The sequence below is a fragment of the Heptranchias perlo genome, chromosome 27 (genome assembly GCF_035084215.1).
Source record: "Heptranchias perlo isolate sHepPer1 chromosome 27, sHepPer1.hap1, whole genome shotgun sequence".
Taxonomy (NCBI): Eukaryota; Metazoa; Chordata; class Chondrichthyes; order Hexanchiformes; family Hexanchidae; genus Heptranchias; species Heptranchias perlo.
In genome coordinates, this window is record NC_090351.1 from 7,170,440 (window position 1) to 7,193,876 (window position 23,437).

The 23,437-nt window shown below is 47.9% G+C and overlaps 1 protein-coding gene across 2 annotated transcripts in view; it reads right to left on the reverse strand.

Annotated features, from left to right (window-relative positions):
- tmem9 (transmembrane protein 9) overlaps positions 1–19,787 on the reverse strand; it is a 571,911-nt gene extending 552,124 nt beyond the window's left edge. For both annotated transcript variants that reach the window (XM_068007264.1, XM_068007263.1), the window contains exon 1: positions 19,598–19,787. In XM_068007264.1, coding sequence (XP_067863365.1) covers positions 19,598–19,666 — 69 coding nt within the window. In that variant the 5' untranslated portion in view covers positions 19,667–19,787. The remainder of the gene's footprint in view (positions 1–19,597) is intronic.
- Between the last annotated feature and the right edge of the window lie 3,650 nt (positions 19,788–23,437).

Genomic DNA, 23,437 nt, shown 5'->3' on the forward strand with positions numbered 1-23,437 from the left:
TAGAGGCTGAGAGAGAGAGAGAGAGAGAGAGAGAGAGAGAGAGGCCGAGAGAGAGAAAGCGGCTGAGAGAGAGAGAGAGAGAGGCTGAGAGAGAGAGAGAGAGAGGCTGAGAGAGAGAGAGAGGCTGAGAGAGAGAGAGAGGCTGAGAGAGAGAGAGAGGCTGAGAGAGAGAGAGAGGCTGAGAGAGAGAGAGAGAGGCTGAGAGAGAGAGAGGCTGAGAGAGAGAGAGGCTGAGAGAGAGAGAGAGAGAGAGAGAGAGAGAGGCGCGAAGGGACTGGAAGGGAGAGAAGGAGGAAGGGAAAGTGCAGTCGGGAAGTTGTCTATTAAATGTGGAACTCTTGATCGGAACTGATGTAAATGAGAATGGTTTGGAACAGACGGTGTGCGGATATTACACAGTGTGCTGAGAGTTCGGTACGTGTGGGAGTTAGGTGAAGTGGGGGAAGGAGGTGCTGCTTTGCCTTGCTTTTCCTGCAGAGCGGTAGTGGACCTGAGAGCGGTGAGCGGCGGGAGAGAGCGAGACCAGAGCGGGGATAAAAACAGTGCGGAGAGAGCGAGACCAGAGCGGAGATATAAACAGCGCGGAGAGAGCGAGAGTCCAGTCGGTGAGCGGCGGGAGAGAGCGAGACCAGAGTGGAGATATAAACAGCGCGGAGAGAGCGAGACCAGAGCTTACTCTGAGAGCGAGACTCTGAGACCAGCGGCAGTTCGGGGTGACGTCACCAGTCAGAAAGTGACGCGGCACAGGGGAGGCAGCTGATTGGTGAGTAGGTTCAGGTGAGTATTTCTACCATTTTACTGTAAGTAAAGTAATAAGAAAGGGAAGATCTGCAGGTTTTATAGCAGATAGTGTTTTTTTTTTAGTGAACCTAGGTCCCTCGTATAGTTAACATTTTCTAATTTCAACGTAATTTAAAAGGGGTAACTCAGCTCAGGCAAGTCATGGCAGCAGACCTCGCACCCGTGATATGCTCCTCCTGCAAGATGTGGGAAGTCATGGACACTACCAGTGTCCCTGCCGACCATGTGTGCGGGAAGTGTGTCCACCTGCAGCTACTGACCGATCGTATCTCGGAGCTGGAGCTGCGGGTGGACTCACTGTGGAGCATCCGCGATGCAGAGAAACTCGTGGATAGCACGTTTAGCGAGTTGGTCACACCGCAGGTAAAGGGTATACAGGCAGGAAGTGAATGGGTGACCACCAGGAAGAGTAAGAGATGCAGGCAGGTAGTGCAGGGGTCCCCTGTGTCCATCCCCCTCTCAAACAGATATGCCACTTTGGATGCTGTTGGGGGCGATGACTTATCAGGGGAAGGCAGCAGCAGCCAACTTCCTGGCACCACGGGTAGCTCTGCTGCACAGGCTGGGAGGAAAAAGAGTGGCAGAGCTATAGTGATAGGGGGACTCAATTGTAAGGGGAATAGACAGGCGTTTCTGCGGCCGCAACCGAGACTCCAGGATGGTGTGTTGCCTCCCTGGTGCAAGGATCAAGGATGTCTCGGAGCGGCTACAGAACATTTTGGAGGGGGAGGGCGAACAGCCAGCTGTCGTGGTGCACATAGGCACCAACGATATAGGTAAAAAAGGGGATGAGGTCCTAAAAGCAGAATATAGGGAGTTAGGAGGTAAATTAAAAAATAGGACCTCAAAGGTAGTAATCTCAGGATTGCTGCCAGTGCCACATGCTAGTCAGAGTAGAAATAGGAGGATATTTCAAATGAATACGTGGCTGGAGGAATGGTGCAAGGGGGAGGGATTCAAATTCCTGGGACACTGGAAACGGTTCTGGGGGAGGTGGGACCAGTACAAACCGGACGGTCTGCACCTGGGCAGGGCCGGGACCGCTGTCCTAGGAGGAGTGTTTGCTAGTGCTGTTGGGAAGGGTTTAAACTAAAGTGGCAGGGGGTTGGGAACCTGAGCAGGGAGAGAGAGGAAAGCGTAACAGGAAGGGACAGAAGGTATGGAGTAATAGGTAAAGTGTTAAAAAAGGAAAAAGCAGGAACTAAGCGTCACAAAACAGATTTGAAAGTTCTTTATCTGAATGCACGTAGCATTCGTAATAAAATGGACGAGTTAACGGCACAAATAACTACGTATGGGTATGATCTTGTGGCCATTACAGAAACATGGCTGCAGGGTGACAACGACTGGGAATTAAATATGCCAGGGTATTTAACAATCAGGAAGGACAGGCAGGAAGGAAGGGGAGGTGGGGTGGCTATGTTAATAAAGGAAGGAATCACTGTAATACAGAGAAATGATATTGGGACAAAGCATCAAGATAATGAAACAGTTTGGGTGGAGATAAGGAATAATAAGGGAAAAAAAACATTAGTGGGCGTAGTATATAGGCCTCCTAATAGTTGCAACTCTGCTGGAAGAAGTATTAATCAGGAGATAGTCGGGGCATGTAATAAGGGAACAGCCATAATTATGGGGGATTTTAATTATCATATTAACTGGACAAATCAAATTGGGCAGAGCAGCCTTGAGGACGAGTTCATTGAGTGCATCAGGGATGGATTTCTTGAGCAGTATGTAACTGATCCTACAAGGGGGCAGGCAACCTTGGACCTGGTCCTGTGTAATGAGTCAGGATTAATTAATAATGTCCTAGTTAAGGATCCCCTTGGAACGAGCGACCACAACATGGTTGAATTCCATATCCAATTAGAGGGTGAGAAGGTTGATTCTCAAACAAGCGTACTGAGCTTGAATAAAGGAGACTATGATGGTATGAGAGCGGAATTGATTAAAGTGGACTGGGAAAATAGATTAAAGGGTAAGACGGTACATGAGCAGTGGTGTTCATTTAGGGAGTTATTTTACAACTTTCAAAATAAATATATTCCACTGAGGAAAAAAGGGTGTAAAAGAAATGACAGCCATCCGTGGCTAAGTAAAGAAATCAAGGATAGTATCCGACTAAAAACAAGGACATATAAGGTAGCCAAACTTAGTGGGAGGATAGAAGATTGGGAATTCTTCAAAAGACAGCAAAAAGTAACTAAAGGATTGATTAAGAAAGGGAAGTTAGATTATGAAAAGAAATTAGCAAAAAATATAAAAACAGATAGCAAGAGTTTCTATAGTTATATAAAAAGAAAAAGGGTGGCTAAGGCAAACATTGGTCCCTTCGAGGATGAGACCGGGAAATTAATGGTGGGAAACATGGAGATGGCAAAAATGCTGAACAAATATTTTGTTTCAGTCTTTACAGTAGAGGACACTAAGAATATCCCAACACTGGACAAACAGGGGACTCTCGGGGGGGAGGAGCTAAATACGATTAAAATCACTCAAGAGATGGTACTCGGTAAAATAATGGGACTCAAGGCGGATAAATCCCCTGGACCTGATGGCTTCCATCCTAGGGTCTTGAGGGAAGTGGCAGTAGGGATTGTGGATGCTTTGGTGATAGTTTTCCAAAACTCCCTGGACTCAGGAGAGGTCCCGGCAGATTGGAAAACTGCTAATGTAACACCGTTATTTAAAAAGGGTAGTAGGCAGAAGGCTGGAAATTATAGGCCAGTTAGCTTAACATCTGTGGTGGGTAAAATTTTGGAGTCTATTATTAAGGAGACAGTAACGGAACATTTAGATAAGCATAATTTAATAGGACAAAGTCAGCATGGCTTTATGAAGGGGAAGTCATGTCTGACAAATTTGCTTGAGTTCTTCGAGGATATAACGTATAGGGTGGATAAAGGGGAACCAGTGGACGTAGTGTATTTAGACTTCCAGAAGGCATTCGACAAGGTGCCACATAAAAGATTATTACTTAAGATAAAAAATCACGGGATTGGGGGTAATATTCTGGCATGGGTGGAGGATTGGTTATCGAACAGGAAGCAGAGAGTTGGGATAAATGGTTCATTTTCGGACTGGCAACCAGTAACCAGTGGTGTTCCACAGGGGTCGGTGCTGGGTCCCCAACTCTTTACAATCTATATTAACGATTTGGAGGAGGGGACCGAGTGCAACATATCAAAATTTGCAGATGATACAAAGATGGGAGGGAAAGTAGAGAGTGAGGAGGACATAAAAAACCTGCAAGGGGATATAGACAGGCTGGGTGAGTGGGCGGAGATTTGGCAGATGCAATATAATATTGGAAAATGTGAGGTTATGCACTTTGGCAGGAAAAATCAGAGAGCAAGTTATTTTCTTAATGGCGAGAGACTGGAAAGTACTGCAGTACAAAGGGATCTGGGGGTCCTAGTGCAAGAAAATCAAAAAGTTGGTATGCAGGTGCAGCAGGTGATCAAGAAAGCCAACGGAATGTTGGCTTTTATTGCTAGGGGGATAGAATATAAAAACAAGGAGGTATTGCTGCAGTTATATAAGGTATTGGTGAGACCGCACCTGGAATACTGCATACAGTTTTGGTCTCCATACTTAAGAAAAGACATACTTGCTCTCGAGGCAGTACAAAGAAGGTTCACTCGGTTAATCCCGGGGATGAGGGGGCGGACATATGAGGAGAGGTTGAGTAGATTGGGACTCTACTCATTGGAGTTCAGAAGAATGAGAGGCGATCTTATTGAAACATATAAGATTGTAAAGGGTCTTGATCGGGTGGATGCAGTAAGGATGTTCCCAAAGATGGGTGAAACTAGAACTAGGGGGCATAATCTTAGAATAAGGGGCTGCTCTTTCAAAACTGAGATGAGGAGAAACTTCTTCACTCAGAGGGTGGTAGGTCTGTGGAATTTGCTGCCCCAGGAAGCTGTGGAAGCTACATCATTAGATAAATTTAAAACAGAAATAGACAGTTTCCTAGAAGTAAAGGGAATTAGGGGTTATGGGGAGCGGGCAGGAAATTGGACATGAAGCTGAGTTCGGATCGGTCAATGCCCTGTGGGTGGCGGAGAGGTCCCAGGGGCTATGTGGCCGGGTCCTGCTCCGACTTCTTGTGTTCTTTAGATTTGTGGTTGGGATCAGATCAGCCATGATCTTATTGAATGGCGGAGCAGGCTCGAGGGGCCGATTGGCCTACTCCTGCTCCAATTTCTTATGTTCTTATGTTCTTATGACATGGTTCTGATGAAGGGTCCCTAACCGTTAACCTGCCTTTTCTCGATCAGATGCTGATTGAGCCGCTATGTGCTCTCTATTTCTCCTTCAAAAATTAAAAACATTTACCTTTTCTAAAAAAAAGCATAAACAACATGAGCCTTTTAAATCAGTTGTGTCGAGGATAACTCACCAATGAGTAAGCTACATATCGTAATGGTGTCAATTTATTGTAACTGCATGTGTGGGTTTAATACTAATGGTTTATTTCTCTGCCTAATGTCTCAGTCAGACACTTAAATCCCCTTTTCCGTATCATGCCAAGTGTCAAAATCTATCTTGTAGAATTCAAAGATCATTATTTTTCCCAAAATAAGCGAGTAGTTTTCAATCCCTTCAATCCACCTTAAAATGGTGCCAGTACAGCAGGATGCAAACACCCATCATCACAAAACCTGTAGCAGCTCCGTGATGGTATCTCAGTCACAGCACCTAATGTGGGACAATGAGCCTGTTCAATTTTTATCAATAACTGCAGACTGCAATTCCATAAAACATCCAGTGTACATAATGGACAGCAGCCACCTTCAAGTACAAACTATCTCATGAGACACTCCCTGGGGCACTTGTTTCTCATAACCCTATTCTATCTCACTGCAGCCTAAATGCATTCGCATTCTCGCCTCTGAGTCGGTTATGGGTTCAACTCCCACTCCAGAGACTTGAGCACAAAATCCAGGATGACACTCCAGTGCTGTTCTGACGGAGTGCCGCACTGTTGGAGGTGCCATCTTTCGGATGAGATGTTAAACCGAGGTCCCTTCTGCCCTCAGGTGGACATGAAAGATCCCATGGCACTATTTCGGAAGAGTGCAGGGGAGTTCTCCCTGGTGTCCTGGCCAACATTTATCCCTCAACAGATTATCCGGTCATTATCTCAATGCGAGTTTGTGGGAACTTTCATTATATCGCACCATTCACGACCTCAGGATATCTCAAAGTGCTTCACAGACAATGACGTACTTTTGAAGTATAGTCACTGTTGGAACAGCCAATTTGTGCACAGCAAGTTCCCACAGACAGCAATGAAATAAATGATGAGATCGTGTATTATTTTTTTACGGCGTCGGTTGAAGTATAAATGTTGGCCAGGACACCGGGGAGAACACCTCTGCTTTTGTGAAGGGCTTTGGGATATTTTATTTCATTAAATGCACGCCGCTGAATGGAAAGCGCGACTGCAATGCTTAAGTGGTTTAAACTGTTGCAGAGCACCGAGTATTGATTCTTGCAACTCACCGAGAGCGGTCTAGCATTTACTACATATAATGGAGAGAGGATTTACTGAAAGGAGCTGGAGATTTGAAGTACACTCGAGAATCTCCACTGGCACTGCTCATGTTAAGTCAGCGGCTCAGTTGTTTTATAAACACTGGGTGAACTCATACTCTGGCCCATTGAGAAGCTACAGATCCTGTGGTTTTGGCACATGCTATTAATGGAGTTTATGTGTATATTTCAACTGACTGTTTGTTTCTTTATATGACACAGAAACATGCATTAGACATTATATGACATCTGAAGTGTGACATAGTAAGTGCTAACATATTCTGTATAAAGTTTTTATATTGCTAGTTAATATCCATGGTATTCCACATGGTAAGTCAGAGAATATGGTCACTCTCCTAACTGTCTCTGATATCTTTGTGTTGTTCCCTCAGTCTCTTCTCTTCTATTTCTGTATTTATCTCCGCTGCTGCTTCTCTCCCCATAACTATTCTTTTCATTTCTCTCTCCATCCACTGTCTTTTTCTTCTTTCCTTTCAGGTGGCTGGTGGCGGGTGGTGAGTGGTATGGCAGGCAAAGGAGCTGTTAACGGCTGCAGGCTACATTTAGAGAGGAGGCTGTGGGGAAAATGTGGCCTTTGGTGACTCCCTTCCCATCCCCTGCCCCAATCACTTGTGCTTTCTCCCACCCCCTCACTCCCATCATGTCCTCACTTTTCCTCTTTCTCTCTTAGCAACCCATTGACCCCTGTACCCTCCCCTCCACCTTGCTCCACTGTCACTTACCTCACCCATAACCCTCCATCTGCTCTCTTCCCCCAATGGTGGGTACTGAGAGACCAGCTCGTTCTCAACCAGTTTCACCCCTCTCTTCACTTCCTATGTTTTCCGCAAAGATGCTTAGCTTGTTTTCAAAAGTAAACTGTTTTTTTGTTTAAAAATGAAATCAAATTAGAATGAGAACAAAAAAACCCTGTCTGACCTTTTCTCTATTTGTCTGCGTGTATCTGTCGCTTCCCTGCCTCCAGCTTATCGTTGTTAGAAATTAGAATCAATACAGATCAGGGAAGGAGAGATGGGGGGGGGGGTGGGGGTGGAGGGAAGGGAAGGAATATAAATTGCATTTATATAGCATCTTTCATGTCCCCAGGATGCACCAATGTGCTTCACAGCCAATGTAGTCACTGCTGAAACAAAGGGCAACCAATTTATTCACAAGGTCCCACAAACAGCAATGAGATAATGACCAGACAATTTTTTTTTACTGATATTGATTGAGGGATAAAGGTTGGACAGGACATTGGGAGAACTCCCTTGCTCGTCTTCAAATAGTGCTGTGGGGTTATTTACATCCACTTGAGAGGACAGATGGGGCTTGGTTTAACATCTCATCCTTAAGATGACTTGCCCTCAGTACTGCACTGAAGGTGTGAGTGTTACAAGGTATTAGTATCAAAGTTACAAGTTTTGAGCAGTTTATAGGGTCATTGGAACCCCCAGAATACAGCACTTACTATTCTCCCAGCCATCTTTTTAATTAATATAATTTTTAAAAGTTATCTTCACTCATACGCCCACTTCCAAATTAATAAGCTTTTCCATCTAGATCATACTTTCTGTTACTGCTTCTATGATTGAATTATCCCTTGTGACTTCAAATGAGATGATAGAATCATGAAAGAGGGCTTTCACAAGAAAACACGTGGCTCCTCACAGGATGGATTTTACTGAAAACATGTTCATTACTCCATTACATTTTTAAGGATATAGAGTACCATGTGAACTGCCAATTGACCAAGATTCCCTATAACTGCTGAGAAATTGCAGCTCAGCCCTAGGTCCCAGGAGGACTAGGCTGTCAAATGAGTAAAGCAAAATGCTGCTGCTTTGTTCAGTTTTCATAAAAATTCACAACATGGCCAGGAATTTGACCACTTGAGAGTTAGAAAAGTCGACTCTCCACATGGATCTTAAAAGGATAAAGATGTGGAAAAAGAGGCACTAGGTCCTCATGTCCAGGTTAGGACAACACTGCGGAATGCCCACACATTTCAGACGAAATGAAGTAATGTTTATAATCAGTACAAAAGCGAGGAAGTTATGATGAACCTTTGTAAAACACTGGTGCGGCCACAACGGGAGTGTTGTGTCCAGTTCTGGGCACTGCACTTTAGGAAGGATGTGAAGGCCTTAGAGAGGGTGCAGAAGAGATTTACTAGAATGATTCCAGGGATGAGGGACTTCAGTTACGTGCATAGACTGGAGAAGCTGGGGTTGTTCTCTTTAGAGCAGAGAAGGTTGAGATGAGATTTGATAGAGGTATTCAAAATCAATAAGGGTCTAGACAGAGTAGATAGAGAGAAACTGTTCCCATTGGCGGAAGGGTTAAGAAACAGAGGACACAGATTTAAGGTAAGTGGCAAAAGAACCAAAGACGACATGAGGAAAAACTTTTTTACACAGCGAGTGGTTATGACCTGGAATGCACTGCCTGACGGGGTAGTGGAGACAGATTCAATCGTGGCTTTCCAAAGGGAATTGGATAAGTACGCGAAGGAAAAAAATTTGCAGGGCTATGGGGATAGGGCGGGGGAGTGGGACTAGCTGGATTGCTCTTACAGAGAGCTGGCACAGGCTCGACGGGCCAAATGGCCTCCTTCTGTGCTGTAACCATTCTATGAGAGAGAGAGTTTGCCAAAGCACTTACATGTGCAAGAGCACAAGAGAAAATGGGTCACTTTTTTTTAAACCATGAAGTGATGCTCTCTCCTAATGAGCGAGGCTCAGCAGATCTGCGTCCATTACCATCATAGTAACAAATTCAGAACACGTGCATCGCCAACTAACAGTGTTTGGTGAACACAGAAAAATGTTTACTACATTCTTGGGGAGAATAAAAAAGTGCCTCACGAAGTGTTGTATCTTGGATTTCAGTAAAACACAAAAGGTGGGAAGTGAAATTTCTACCCACGTTGTAGATTTTTCCCCACTGGAAATTGAGTAAAACGTAATGGTGGGGGAGACTTGTGAAATTTCCATACCATGGCCACTTGAGCTGTGAAAAACGGACTCTCCCCTTGCAAACATGAACTGTATCCGAAGAGAGCATTTTCAACTGTGTAACAATAAGTGAAGCACTGGTGCTTACAGGTCTGTTACTGGTGGTGGGAGTGAATTTACACATTGAAGGATACCAGCTCAAAGTGTGGTTATTCCTATGGCATTACAGTACCCAGTGACAACAGAAAATGCTGGAAATATACAGCTGATCCATCAGCATCAGCCAGTTCCAAAAACAACTTGCATTTATATAGCGACTTTAGCATAGGAAAACATCCCAAGGCACTTCACAGGAGCGTTATCAGACAAAAATTGACATTGAGCCAAAGGAAATATTACGATGGGTGACTAAAAGCAAATAAATTAAAGTTTGTCCCCCTTGGACTTTTGGGAGTGAAGATGGGGGCCGTACAAGTGGGGGACGACCAGGGTGGGAAAGAGTAAGGGTTTTACTGGGGACATCAAAGGTAGAGGTGAGGATGTGATTGAGCAGATCGACAGTTGCAGAAGTACCTTGGCAGACGGAGGGCCAAAGGCTAGTCAGTTCGGAGTTCTCCACCCAAATCATTAAGCTATCTTTTCTCAGCAGATGCTGATGGACCTGCTGTGTGTTGTCAGCTTTTTGTTTCCATCTTATGATTTCCAACATTCATACAAGTTATATTATATTTTATGTATATATAATGTTATATTACGTATACAGACACACACGCACAAACATGTTATTATATGCACACACAAACATGTTGTATTATACACATACAAAAACGTTTGTCACAGCGCGCGCGCGCGCGCACACGTCACGGCGCGCGCGCACACGTCGCGCGCGCGCACACGGCGCGCACGCGCACACGGCGCGCGCGCAAACACGTCACGGCGCGCAAACACGTCACGGCGCGCGCGCAAACACGTCACGGCGCGCGCGCGCAAACACGTCACGGCGCGCGCGCGCAAACACGTCACGGCGCGCGCGCGCAAACACGTCACGGCGCGCGCGCGCAAACACGTCACGGCGCGCGCGCGCAAACACGTCACGGCGCGCGCGCGCAAACACGTCACGGCGCGCGCGCGCAAACACGTCACGGCGCGCGCGCGCAAACACGTCACGGCGCGCGCAAACACGTCACGGCGCGCGCGCGCAAACACGTCACGGCGCGCAAACACATCACGGTATATGCACACGTGCGCACCCAAACACGTTACGGTACATGCACATACACATCCAAACATGTTACGGTATAACGCGCACCCAAACATGTTACGGTATATGCACATACACATTCAAACATTTTTATTTTATATATATATATATATATAATGCTGTACACACGCGCGCATAAACAGGGCATTTTATACATACACATATCTATATAAAAATGTTGTGCCATAGGTACACCCCCATGAATACGTTGTGTAATATGTACACCCCATATGTTGTGTTACATGTTCACACCCATAAATATTTTATAGACTATGCACACGTAAATATTTTTATAGTATATACACGTGTAAATATTTTATAGAATATATCCACACACATTTTATATCCACATATATTTTATATACTATATGCACATATCATATATTTCATATTCTACATACACATATTTAAAATATATACATGCAATGTTTTATGTATACATGTAATAAATATTTTATATGTATATACGCAATAAATATTTCCTATGCATACATGCATATAAATATTTCATGTTATGCATACATGCATATAAATATTTCATGTAATCCATACATGCATATAAATATTTCATGTTATGCATACATGCATATAAATATTTCATGTTATGCATACATGCATATAAATATTTCATGTAATCCATACATGCATATAAATATTTCATGTAATCCATACATGCATATAAATATTTCATGTAATATATACATGCATATAAATATTTCATGTAATCTATACATGCATATAAATATTTCATGTAATCTATACATGCATATAAATATTTCATGTAATCTATACATGCATATAAATATTTCATGTAACATACATGCATGTATATTTTATATAACACGTATAAATATTTTAACACTCATTTTATACACACTAACATGATATGCACACACTAACATGTGTATATATTAATATTATGTTATATATATGCATGTTAATGTCATATTATACATATGTACACACACATTAGCCTTGTATCTCAGACACACATTAATGTTAATGTCATACTATACACACACATCTATTATATACACACGCGCGGACACTAACGGGGTGTACTGCGCACACGCGTGGACACTAACGGGGTGTAACGCGCACACGCACATATGTTATATTATGCATACACGCACATATTAACGTCCTATTGTATATACACGCCCATACTGACGTCATATTGTATATACACGTGCATATTGTTTTATTATGCATTCACGCATAAATCAATGTTTTAACATAAGAAATAGGAGCAGGAGTAAGCCATCCGGCCCCTCGAGCCTGCTACCCGATTCAACAAGATCATGGCTGATCTTCTACCTCAATGCCATTTTCCTGCACTATCCCCATATCCCTTGATGCCTTTAATATCTAGAAATCTATCAATCTCTGTTTTGAATGTACTCAATGACTGAGCCTCCTCAGCCCTCTGGGGTAGAGAATTCCAAAGATTCACCATCCTCTGAGTGAAGAAACTTCTCATCTCCTAAATGGCCTACCCCTTATTCTGAGACTGTGACCCCTGGTGCTAGACTCCAAAGCCAGGAAAAACATCCTCCCTGCATCTACCCTGTCGAGCCCTGTAAGAATTCTGTAGAATGAGATCACCTCTCATTCTTCTAAACTCTAGAAAATACAGGTCTAGTCTAGTCAATCTCTCCTCATACGACAATCGTGCCATCCCAGGAATCAATCTGATGAACCTTCGTTGCACTCCCTCTATGGCAAGTATATCCTTCCTTAGGTAAGGAGACCAAAATTGTACACAATACTCCAGGTGCGGTCTCACCAAGGCCCTATATAATTGCAGTGAGACATCTTTACTCCTGTACTCAAATCCTCTTGTAATAAAGGCCAACATACCATTTGCCTTCATAATTGCTTGCTGCACCTGCATGTTAGCTTTCAGTGACTCATGTACAAGCACACCCAGGTCCCTTTGAACGTCAACATTTCCCAATCTCTCACCATTTAAAAAATACTCTGGATTTTTGTTTTTCCTACCAAAGTGGATAACTTCACATTTTTCCACATTATATTCCAAGTGCCATGTTCTTGCCCACTCACTTAGCCTGTCTATATCCCCTTGAAGCCTCTTCGCATCGTCCTCACAACTCACATTCCCACCTAGTTTTGTGTTATCAGCAAACTTGGAAATATTACATTTGGTCCCCTCATCCAAATCATTGATATAGATTGTGAATAGCTGGGGCCCAAGCACCGATCCTTGCAGTATCCCACTAGTCATAGTCTGCCAACCTGAAAAAGACCCGTTTATTCCTACTCTCTGTTCTCAATCCATGCCAGTATATTACCCCCAATTCCATGTGCTCTAACTTTGTTCACCAACCTCCTGAGCGGGACCTTATCGAAAGCCTTCTGAATATCCAAATACACCACATCTACTGGTTCCCCCTTATCTATTCTACTAGTTACATCCTCAAAGAACTCCAATAGGTTTGTCAAACATGATTTCCCTTTCATAAATCCATGTTGACTCTAATAAATCCTATTATTATTTTCTGAGTGTCCTGATATCACATTCTTTATAGTAGATTCTAGCATTTTCCCTATTATTGATGTCAGGCTAACAGGTCTGTAGTTCCCTGTTTTCTCCCTCCCTCCTTTCTTAAATAGTGGGGTTACATTTGCTACCCTCCAATCTGCAGGAACACTTACAGAATCTGTAGAATTTTGGAAGATGACAACCAATGCATCCACTATCTCTATAGCCACCTCTTTCAAAACTTTCAAAAATTACACACGCATATATTATTCACATGTACATACGCACACACGCATGTATTAGATACATACGTACACGCGCACATATTAATGTTACGTACGTACACGCGCACATATTAATGTTACGTACATATACACTCATGTTATACATACACATGTATATATTGTTACATACACACATATACACACACCTTTCCACCATCTACAAGGCACAACTCAGGAGTGTGATGGAATACTCTCCACTTGCCTGGATGAGTGCAGCTCCAACAACACAAGAAGCTCGACACCAACCAGGACAAAGCAGCCCACTTGATTGGCACCCCATCCACCACCCTAAACATTCACTCCCTTCACCACCGGCGCACAGTGGCTGCAGTGTGTACCACCCACAGGATGCACTGCAGCAACTCACCGAGGCTTCTTCGACAGCACTTCCCAAACCCGCAACCTCTACCACCTGGAAGGAGAAGAGCAGCTGGTACATGGGAACAACAGCACCTGCACATTCCCCTCCAACTTGGAAATATATCACCGTTCCTTCATCATCGCTGGGTCAAAATCCTGGAACTCCCTACCTAACAGCACTGTGGGAGAACCTTCACCACCTGGACTCCAGCGGCTCAAGAAGGCGGTTCACCACCACCTTCTCAAGGGCAATTAGGGATGGGCAATAAATGCTGGCCTTGCCAGCGACGCCCACATCCCATGAACAAATAAAAAATATTGATATTATTACACACATACGCGCGCGTAGATCAGTGTTACACATACATACATATGTGCGCGTATATCAGTGTTACACATATACATATCACGCATATATCAATGTTACACATACATACATATATATGTAAAAAATATAGGCACACACAAACATACCATACATATATAAACAGGTTATATTCAGAGCCATCGTCTTCGTTCCCCGCCACAAACTCCGTTCCCCAGCCACCGACTCCGTCCCTCTCCCTGGCCACTGTCTGAGGCTGAATCAGACCATTCGCAACCTAGGCGTCCTACTTGAGCGAGATAAGCTTCCGACCACATACCTGCTCCATCACCATGACTGCCTTCTTCCATTTAGGTAACATTACCCACCCCGCCTCAGCTCATCTGCTGCTGAAACCCTCAATCCACGCCCTTGTTACCTCTAGACTTGACTATTCCAATGCTCTCCTGGCTGGCCTCCCATCTTCCGCCCTCCATAAACTTGAACTCACCCAAAACTCTGCAGCACATCCCTGATTTTTATCGCTCCACCACTGGCGGCCGTGCCTTTAGCTGCCTAGGCCCCAAGCTCTGGAATTCCCTCCCTAAACCTCTCTGCCTCACTCTCCTTAAAACCTCTTTGACCAAGCTTTTGGTCACCTGTCCCTAAAACCTGCTTATGTGGGTCGGTGTCAAATTTTGTTTGGTAATCGCTCCCGTGAAGCGCCTTGGGACGTTTTACTACGTTAAAAGCGCTATATAAATGCAAATTGTTGTTATACCATATACATACGTCATACATATATAAACAGGTTATAGTTTATATATCTATGCATTTTATATTATATATACACACGTGGTATTATATAATATAGAAATATACATATATATTATACATTTTTAATATAATAATAGTCACAAAGCCTTTGCTGGTACCGTAAAGCTGATGTGGTAATGAGGCCTTGCTGACAGGACTGCCATATGTACATAAACACCCTCAGAACCTGTGTGATGAGGGACCCCCCCTCCCTCAGAACCTGTGTGATGAGGGACCCCCCCTCCCTCAGAACCTGTGTGATGAGGGACCCCCCCTCCCTCAGAACCTGTGTGATGAGGGACCCCACCCCCCTCCCTCAGAACCTGTGTGATGAGGGACCCCCCCCCCCTCCCTCAGAACCTGTGTGATGAGGGACCCCCCCCCCTCAGAACCTGTGTGATGAGGGACCCCCCCACTCAGATCCTGTGTGATGAGGGACCCCCCCACTCAGATCCTGTGTGATGAGGGACCCCCCCACTCAGATCCTGTGTGATGAGGGACCCCCCCACTCAGATCCTGTGTGATGAGGGACCCCCCCCCCCTCAGAACCTGTGTGATGAGGGACCCCCCCCCCCCTCAGAACCTGTGTGATGAGGGACCCGCTCCCTCAGAACCTGTGTGATGAGGGACCCCCCCCTCCCTCAGAACCTGTGTGATGAGGGACGCCCCCCCCTCAGAACCTGTGTGATGAGGGACCCCCCCTCAGATCCTGTGTGATGAGGGACCCCCCCCCCCTCAGAACCTGTGTGATGAGGGACCCGCTCCCTCAGAACCTGTGTGATGAGGGACCCCCCCTCCCTCAGAACCTGTGTGATGAGGGACCCGCTCCCTCAGAACCTGTGTGATGAGGGACCCCCCCTCCCTCAGAACCTGTGTGATGAGGGACCCCCCCTCCCTCAGAACCTGTGTGATGAGGGACCCCCCCCTCCCTCAGAACCTGTGTGATGAGGGACCCCCCCTCCCTCAGAACCTGTGTGATGAGGGACCCCCCCTCCCTCAGAACCTGTGTGATGAGGGACGCCCCCCTCCCTCAGAACCTGTGTGATGAGGGACGCCCCCCCCTCAGAACCTGTGTGATGAGGGACCCCCCCTCCCTCAGAACCTGTGTGATGAGGGACCCCCCCTCCCTCAGAACCTGTGTGATGAGGGACCCCCCCTCCCTCAGAACCTGTGTGATGAGGGACGCCCCCCTCCCTCAGAACCTGTGTGATGAGGGACCCCCCCTCCCTCAGAACCTGTGTGATGAGGGACCCCCCCTCCCTCAGAACCTGTGTGATGAGGGACGCCCCCCCCTCAGAACCTGTGTGATGAGGGACCCACCTTCCTCAGAACCTGTGTGATGAGGGACCCCCCCTCAGAACCTGTGTGATGAGGGACGCCCCCCCCCTCAGAACCTGTGTGATGAGGGACCCCCCCCCCTCAGAACCTGTGTGATGACGGACCCCCCCCCTCAGAACCTGTGTGATGAGGGACCCCCCCACTCAGAACCTGTGTGATGAGGGACCCCCCCACTCAGAACCTGTGTGATGAGGGACCCCCCCCCTCAGAACCTGTGTGATGACGGACCCCCCCCTCAGAACCTGTGTGATGAGGGACCCCCCCCCCTCAGAACCTGTGTGATGAGGGACCCCCCCCCCCCCTCAGAACCTGTGTGATGAGGGACCCCCCCACTCAGATCCTGTGTGATGAGGGACCCCCCCCCTCAGAACCTGTGTGATGACGGACCCCCCCCCCCTCAGATCCTATATATTATACATTTTTAATATAATAATAGTCACAAAGCCTTTGCTGGTACCGTAAAGCTGATGTGGTAATGAGGCCTTGCTGACAGGACTGCCATATGTACATAAACACCCTCAGAACCTGTGTGATGAGGGACCCCCCCTCCCTCAGAACCTGTGTGATGAGGGACCCCCCCTCCCTCAGAACCTGTGTGATGAGGGACCCCCCCCCCCCCTCCCTCAGAACCTGTGTGATGAGGGACCCCCCCCCCTCAGAACCTGTGTGATGAGGGACCCCCCCACTCAGATCCTGTGTGATGAGGGACCCCCCCACTCAGATCCTGTGTGATGAGGGACCCCCCCACTCAGATCCTGTGTGATGAGGGACCCCCCCCACTCAGATCCTGTGTGATGAGGGACCCCCCCACTCAGATCCTGTGTGATGAGGGACCCCCCCCCCCCTCAGAACCTGTGTGATGAGGGACCCGCTCCCTCAGAACCTGTGTGATGAGGGACCCCCCCTCCCTCAGAACCTGTGTGATGAGGGACCCCCCCTCCCTCAGAACCTGTGTGATGAGGGACGCCCCCCCCCTCAGAACCTGTGTGATGAGGGACCCCCCCCCCCTCAGAACCTGTGTGATGAGGGACCCCCCCTCAGATCCTGTGTGATGAGGGACCCCCCCCCCCCCTCAGAACCTGTGTGATGAGGGACCCCCCCTCCCTCAGAACCTGTGTGATGAGGGACCCCCCCTCCCTCAGAACCTGTGTGATGAGGGACGCCCCCCTCCCTCAGAACCTGTGTGATGAGGGACGCCCCCCCCCTCAGAACCTGTGTGATGAGGGACCCACCTTCCTCAGAACCTGTGTGATGAGGGACCCCCCCTCAGAACCTGTGTGATGAGGGACGCCCCCCCCCTCAGAACCTGTGTGATGAGGGACCCCCCCCCTCAGAACCTGTGTGATGACGGACCCCCCCCTCAGAACCTGTGTGATGAGGGACCCCCCCCACTCAGAACCTGTGTGATGAGGGACCCCCCCACTCAGAACCTGTGTGATGAGGGACCCCCCCCCCTCAGAACCTGTGTGATGACGGACCCCCCCCTCAGAACCTGTGTGATGAGGGACCCCCCCCCTCAGAACCTGTGTGATGAGGGACCCCCCCCCCCCCTCAGAACCTGTGTGATGAGGGACCCCCCCACTCAGATCCTGTGTGATGAGGGACCCCCCCCCCTCAGAACCTGTGTGATGACGGACCCCCCCCCCCTCAGAACCTGTGTGATGAGGGACCCCCCCCCCCCCTCAGAACCTGTGTGATGAGGGACCCCCCCCCCTCAGAACCTGTGTGATGAGGGACCCCCCCCCCCTCAGAACCTGTGTGATGAGGGACCCCCCCCCCCTCAGAACCTGTGTGATGAGGGACCCCCCCCCCCCTCAGAACCTGTGTGATGAGGGACCCCCCCCCCCCTCAGAACCTGTGTGATGAGGAACCCCCCCACTCAGAACCTGTGTGATGAGGGACCCCCCCCCTCAGAACCTGTGTGATGACGGACCCCCCCCTCAGAACCTGTGTGATGAGGGACCCCCCCCCCTCAGAACCTGTGTGATGAGGGACCCCCCCCCCCCTCAGAACCTGTGTGATGAGGGACCCCCCTCAGAACCTGTGTGATGAGGGACCCCCCCCCCTCAGAACCTGTGTGATGAGGGACCCCCCCCCCTCAGAACCTGTGTGATGAGGGACCCCCCCCCTCAGAACCTGTGTGATGAGGGACCCCCCCCCCTCAGAACCTGTGTGATGAGGGACCCCCCCACTCAGAACCTGTGTGATGAGGGACCCCCCCACTCAGAACCTGTGTGATGAGGGACCCCCCCACTCAGAACCTGTGTGATGAGGGACCCCCCCACTCAGAACCTGTGTGATGAGGGACCCCCCCCCCCTCAGAACCTGTGTGATGAGGGACCCCCCCCCCCTCAGAACCTGTGTGATGAGGGACCCCCCCCCTCAGAACCTGTGTGATGAGGGACCCCCCCCCTCAGAACCTGTGTGATGAGGGACCCCCCCACTCAGAACCTGTGTGATGAGGGACCCCCCCACTCAGAACCTGTGTGATGAGGGACCCCCCCCCCCTCAGAACCCGTGTGATGAGGGACCCCCCCCCCTCAGAACCTGTGTGATGAGGGACCCCCCCCCCTCAGAACCTGTGTGATGAGGGACCCCCCCCCTCAGAACCTGTGTGATGAGGGACCCCCCCCCCTCAGAACCTGTGTGATGAGGGACCCCCCCCCCTCAGAACCTGTGTGATGAGGGACCCCCCCACTCAGAACCTGTGTGATGAGGGACCCCCCCACTCAGAACCTGTGTGATGAGGGACCCCCCCACTCAGAACCTGTGTGATGAGGGACCCCCCCCCCTCAGAACCTGTGTGATGAGGGACCCCCCCCCCTCAGAACCTGTGTGATGAGGGACCCCCCCCCCTCAGAACCTGTGTGATGAGGGACCCCCCCCCCTCAGAACCTGTGTGATGAGGGACCCCCCCACTCAGAACCTGTGTGATGAGGGACCCCCCCCACTCAGAACCTGTGTGATGAGGGACCCCCCCCCCTCAGAACCCGTGTGATGAGGGACCCCCCCCCCTCAGAACCTGTGTGATGAGGGACCCCCCCCCTCAGAACCTGTGTGATGAGGGACCCCCCCCCTCAGAACCTGTGTGATGAGGGACCCCCCCCCCTCAGAACCTGTGTGATGAGGGACCCCCCCCCTCAGAACCTGTGTGATGAGGGACCCCCCCACTCAGAACCTGTGTGATGAGGGACCCCCCCACTCAGAACCTGTGTGATGAGGGACCCCCCCACTCAGAACCTGTGTGATGAGGGACCCCCCCCCCCTCAGAACCTGTGTGATGAGGGACCCCCCCCCCCTCAGAACCTGTGTGATGAGGGACCCCCCCCCCCTCAGAACCTGTGTGATGAGGGACCCCCCGCATCCCGGGCCAGGGATGCACCTTAATAAGGAGCTGTGGCCTGACCACCAAGGCCGGCTTGGCCTTACCTTGAAGGATTCACTCACTGCCAACGCTATCAGCAGGTACAGCACCGTTAACACGCCACCGGCCGCCATGGGCTCGCTCCTCACAAACAGACAGGCAGAAGGAAACGGAGCCAGGCCACATCCACCCGGGCCTCGTCACTCGACAAACACCGGCCGCCCGATCACCACCCTCGCACAGCGCCGACCCGACAATCCCGCCCCTCATCGTGCTCATTGGTGCATCCCACACCGCCCGCCTCACAAATCCGCCTGCTGATTGGTCGGATGGACTGTCCATTATTGCGCTTGTCCTGACGCCGTGCCTTATGGGAATTGTAGTTCTGGGTCAGCGCAGCTCTATTTGTATTCGGGGGAAATAACTACAAACCCCAGAGTGCAGTTCGGATACACCTGTTCGGCCTTTTATATGGTCTCAATGAAATAGTCCAAATACAGGCCTGTCCCCAATCCTTCATTAGAAAGGACATTTGCTCAATTTGATGTATTCCATTCTAAAAGATAACCATAGCTCCATTTGAAACATGTGTTGGTGGTTAGAAAGCTCACTCTTACCATTTTTTTGATGTTGATCGCAGATCTTCCAATATGAGGAAACTGTTATGAGAATGCAGACTCAGCTAAGTGCTGAAGAGACTTGCAGCATTGCCAACTTTAGAGAACGGCCGAGACAAAAATCAACTGTTGCTGGAAGGCCAACAATTTGGTAAAAGGTGCCCTTTCGTCTGTCTGAAACTTGCTGCTCTTCCAGAGCAAGCAGCAGTCTGAGACCGAGTGCTGCAGACAGGAATGTTCCATGGCCCAGGATTTGGTGCAGCTGCCACATAGGTAAAATGGGGAATGGCCATGATATAAGGCCTTCTCGCTATCGAATTTGTCCATTGAGCCACTCCTCATCCTCGGTGATTTCAACCTCCATCTCAACTCACCTTGTCCTTTCTTCTCTGGTTTCACTGCCCTTCTGCCCTCCCTTAACTTCTCCCTCTATGTAAACTAGCTATATTCAAGGCCACCTCCTCACCCTTGCCATCTCACGTGGCTTCTCTACTCCCACAGTTTACATCACAGACAAGGCCATCTCCAACCACTTCTTTGTAACCTCACCACCCATATCCCCTTACCCCCTTCCAACCCCACTTCCATCTGCATCCACACCTGGAATAAACTCTCCCCCAAGTCACTTACAACTTCACTTTCAAACTCCCATTGTATAGCTTTTGGCCCTCCATTCGCCACAATACTTCTGCAGCTGTCGATCTGCTCAACCAACCCCTCTCCTACGCCTTTGTCCCCAGTAAAACCCTTATTCTCTCCCACTCCGGATGTTCCACCTGGTATGGCCCATATCTTTGCTCCCTCAAGTGCAAGCGACACAGACTGGAGTTTATCTGGCACCTGACTGGTTTAGCCACCAATCACCAGATCCGGCTGAAGCACATGCAGAAGTATCAGGGCTCACTCTCCTCTGCTAAAGCTGCTCACTACTTCAGGATCACCCTGGAGATCAAAAATAACCCCCGGCTTCTTTTCTTCAATACCAACCATCTCCTTAAACTCCTCTCCCCTGCTCCCTGTACCCTCACCTCCAACAACAAGTGCAAGGAGCTTATTTACATCTTTGTCACTAATAATGAGATCATCCATTTAGCTGCCTCTGCTGCATCCCCCGCTGACATTCTAAAGTACCAGAGATAAGAGGAAAACTAAAAATAAGATTTAATGGAAGTAAAAAAATGGTAATGGAGAATAATCAGACTAAAGATAAACAAATCTCCAGGACCCGCTGGTTTCCTCCCCAGGGTATTAGCAGTAGGTGAGGAAATTGTAGATGCTCCAGTCATGATCTTCCAAAACTCTCTTGATTCAGGAATTCTCCCCTTGGATTAGAAAATTGCCTATGTCACTCTATTATTTAAGAAGGTTAGGAGAAATAAACTAGGAAATTATAGATCTGACATTATAACATCTGTTGTGGAGAAGTTACCAGAATCTGTTGTTAGGGACAGAGTGACTGAGCACTTGGACAAATATGAACGATCAGAGAGAGTCAGCATGGATTTGTAAAGGGTAAGTCATGACTAACTAACCTAGTTGAATTTTTTGAGGTCACTAACATGGTAGATAAAGGAGTGTCTATGGATGTTATTTATATGGACTTCCAGAAGGCATTCGATAAGGTTCCACATAAGAGACTGTTAACAAAAATGAGAGCGCATGGAATTGGAGGCAACCTATCGACATGGGTAGGGAATTGGTTAGAAGGTAGGAGACAGAGAGTAGGGATAATGGGTATGTACTCAAATTGGCAGGATGTAACTAGTGGTGACCCCCAGGGCTCTGTACTGGGGCCACAGATTTTCACCATATTTATAAATGACTTAGATGAAGGAATAGAGAGCCATATATCCATGTTTGCTCACAACACCAAGTTAGATGAGACAGTAAATAGGTAGACGGGAACAGGAAATTGCAAAGGGACATTGATAGATTAAATGAGTGGGCAAAACTGTGGCAAATGGAGTTCAATGTGGGGAAATGTGAGGTCATCCACTTTGAAAGATAGATCAGGTTATTTTCTAAATGGTGAGAAGCTAGGAACTGTGGAGGAGCAGAGAGATTTAGGGGTCTAAGTACAGAAATCAGTAAAGGCTAGTGGACAGGTACAAAAAATAATTAAAAAGGCTAAAGGAATGTTGGCCTTTATCTAAAGGGGGCTGGAATACAAAGGGGTGGAAGTTATGTCACAGCTGTACAGAACTCTGGTTAGACCCCATCTGGAGAACTGCATTCAGTTCTGGGCACTGCACCTCAGGAAGGATATATTGGCCTTGGAGGGGGTGCAGCGCAGATTCGCCAGAATGATACCGGGGCTAAAAGGGTTAAATTATGAAGACAGGTTGCATAAACTAGGCTTGTATTCCCTTGAGTATAGAAGATTAAGGGGTGATCTAATTGAGGTATTTAAGATGATTAAAGGAGTTGATAGGACAGATAGAGGGAAACTATTTCCTCTGGTAGGGGAATCCAGAATCCAAAATGAGAGCTAGGCCGTTCAGGGGTGATGTCAGAACATAAGAACATAAGAAATAGGAGCAGGAGTAGGCCAATCGGCCCCTCGAGCCTGCTCCGCCATTCAATAAGATCATGGCTGATCTGATCCTAACCTCAAATCTAAATTCATGTCCAATTTCCTGCCCGCTCCCCGTAACCCCTAATTCCCTTTACTTCTAGGAAACTGTCTATTTCTGTTTTAAATTTATTTAATGATGTAGCTTCCACAGTTTCCTGGGGCAGCAAATTCCACAGACCTACCACCCTCTGAGTGAAGAAGTTTCTCCTCATCTCAGTTTTGAAAGAGCAGCCCCTTATTCTAAGATTATGCCCCCTAGTTTTAGTTTCACCCATCCTTGGGAACATCCTTACCGCATCCACATGATCAAGCCCCTTCACAATCTTATATGTTTCAATAAGATCGCCTCTCATTCTTCTGAACTCCAATGAGTAGAGTCCCAATCTACTCAACCTCTCCTCATATGTCCGCCCCCTCATCCCCGGGATTAACCGAGTGAACCTTCTTTGTACTGCCTCGAGAGCAAGTATGTCTTTTCTTAAGTATGGACACCAAAACTGTATGCAGTATTCCAGGTGCGGTCTCACCAATACCTTATATAACTGCAGCAATACCTCCCTGTTTTTATATTCTATCCCCCTAGCAATAAAAGCCAACATTCCATTGGCCTTCTTGATCACCTGTTGCACCTGCATACTAACTTTTTGATTTTCTTGCACTAGGACCCTCAGATCCCTTTGTACTGCAGTACTTTCCAGTCTCTCGCCATTAAG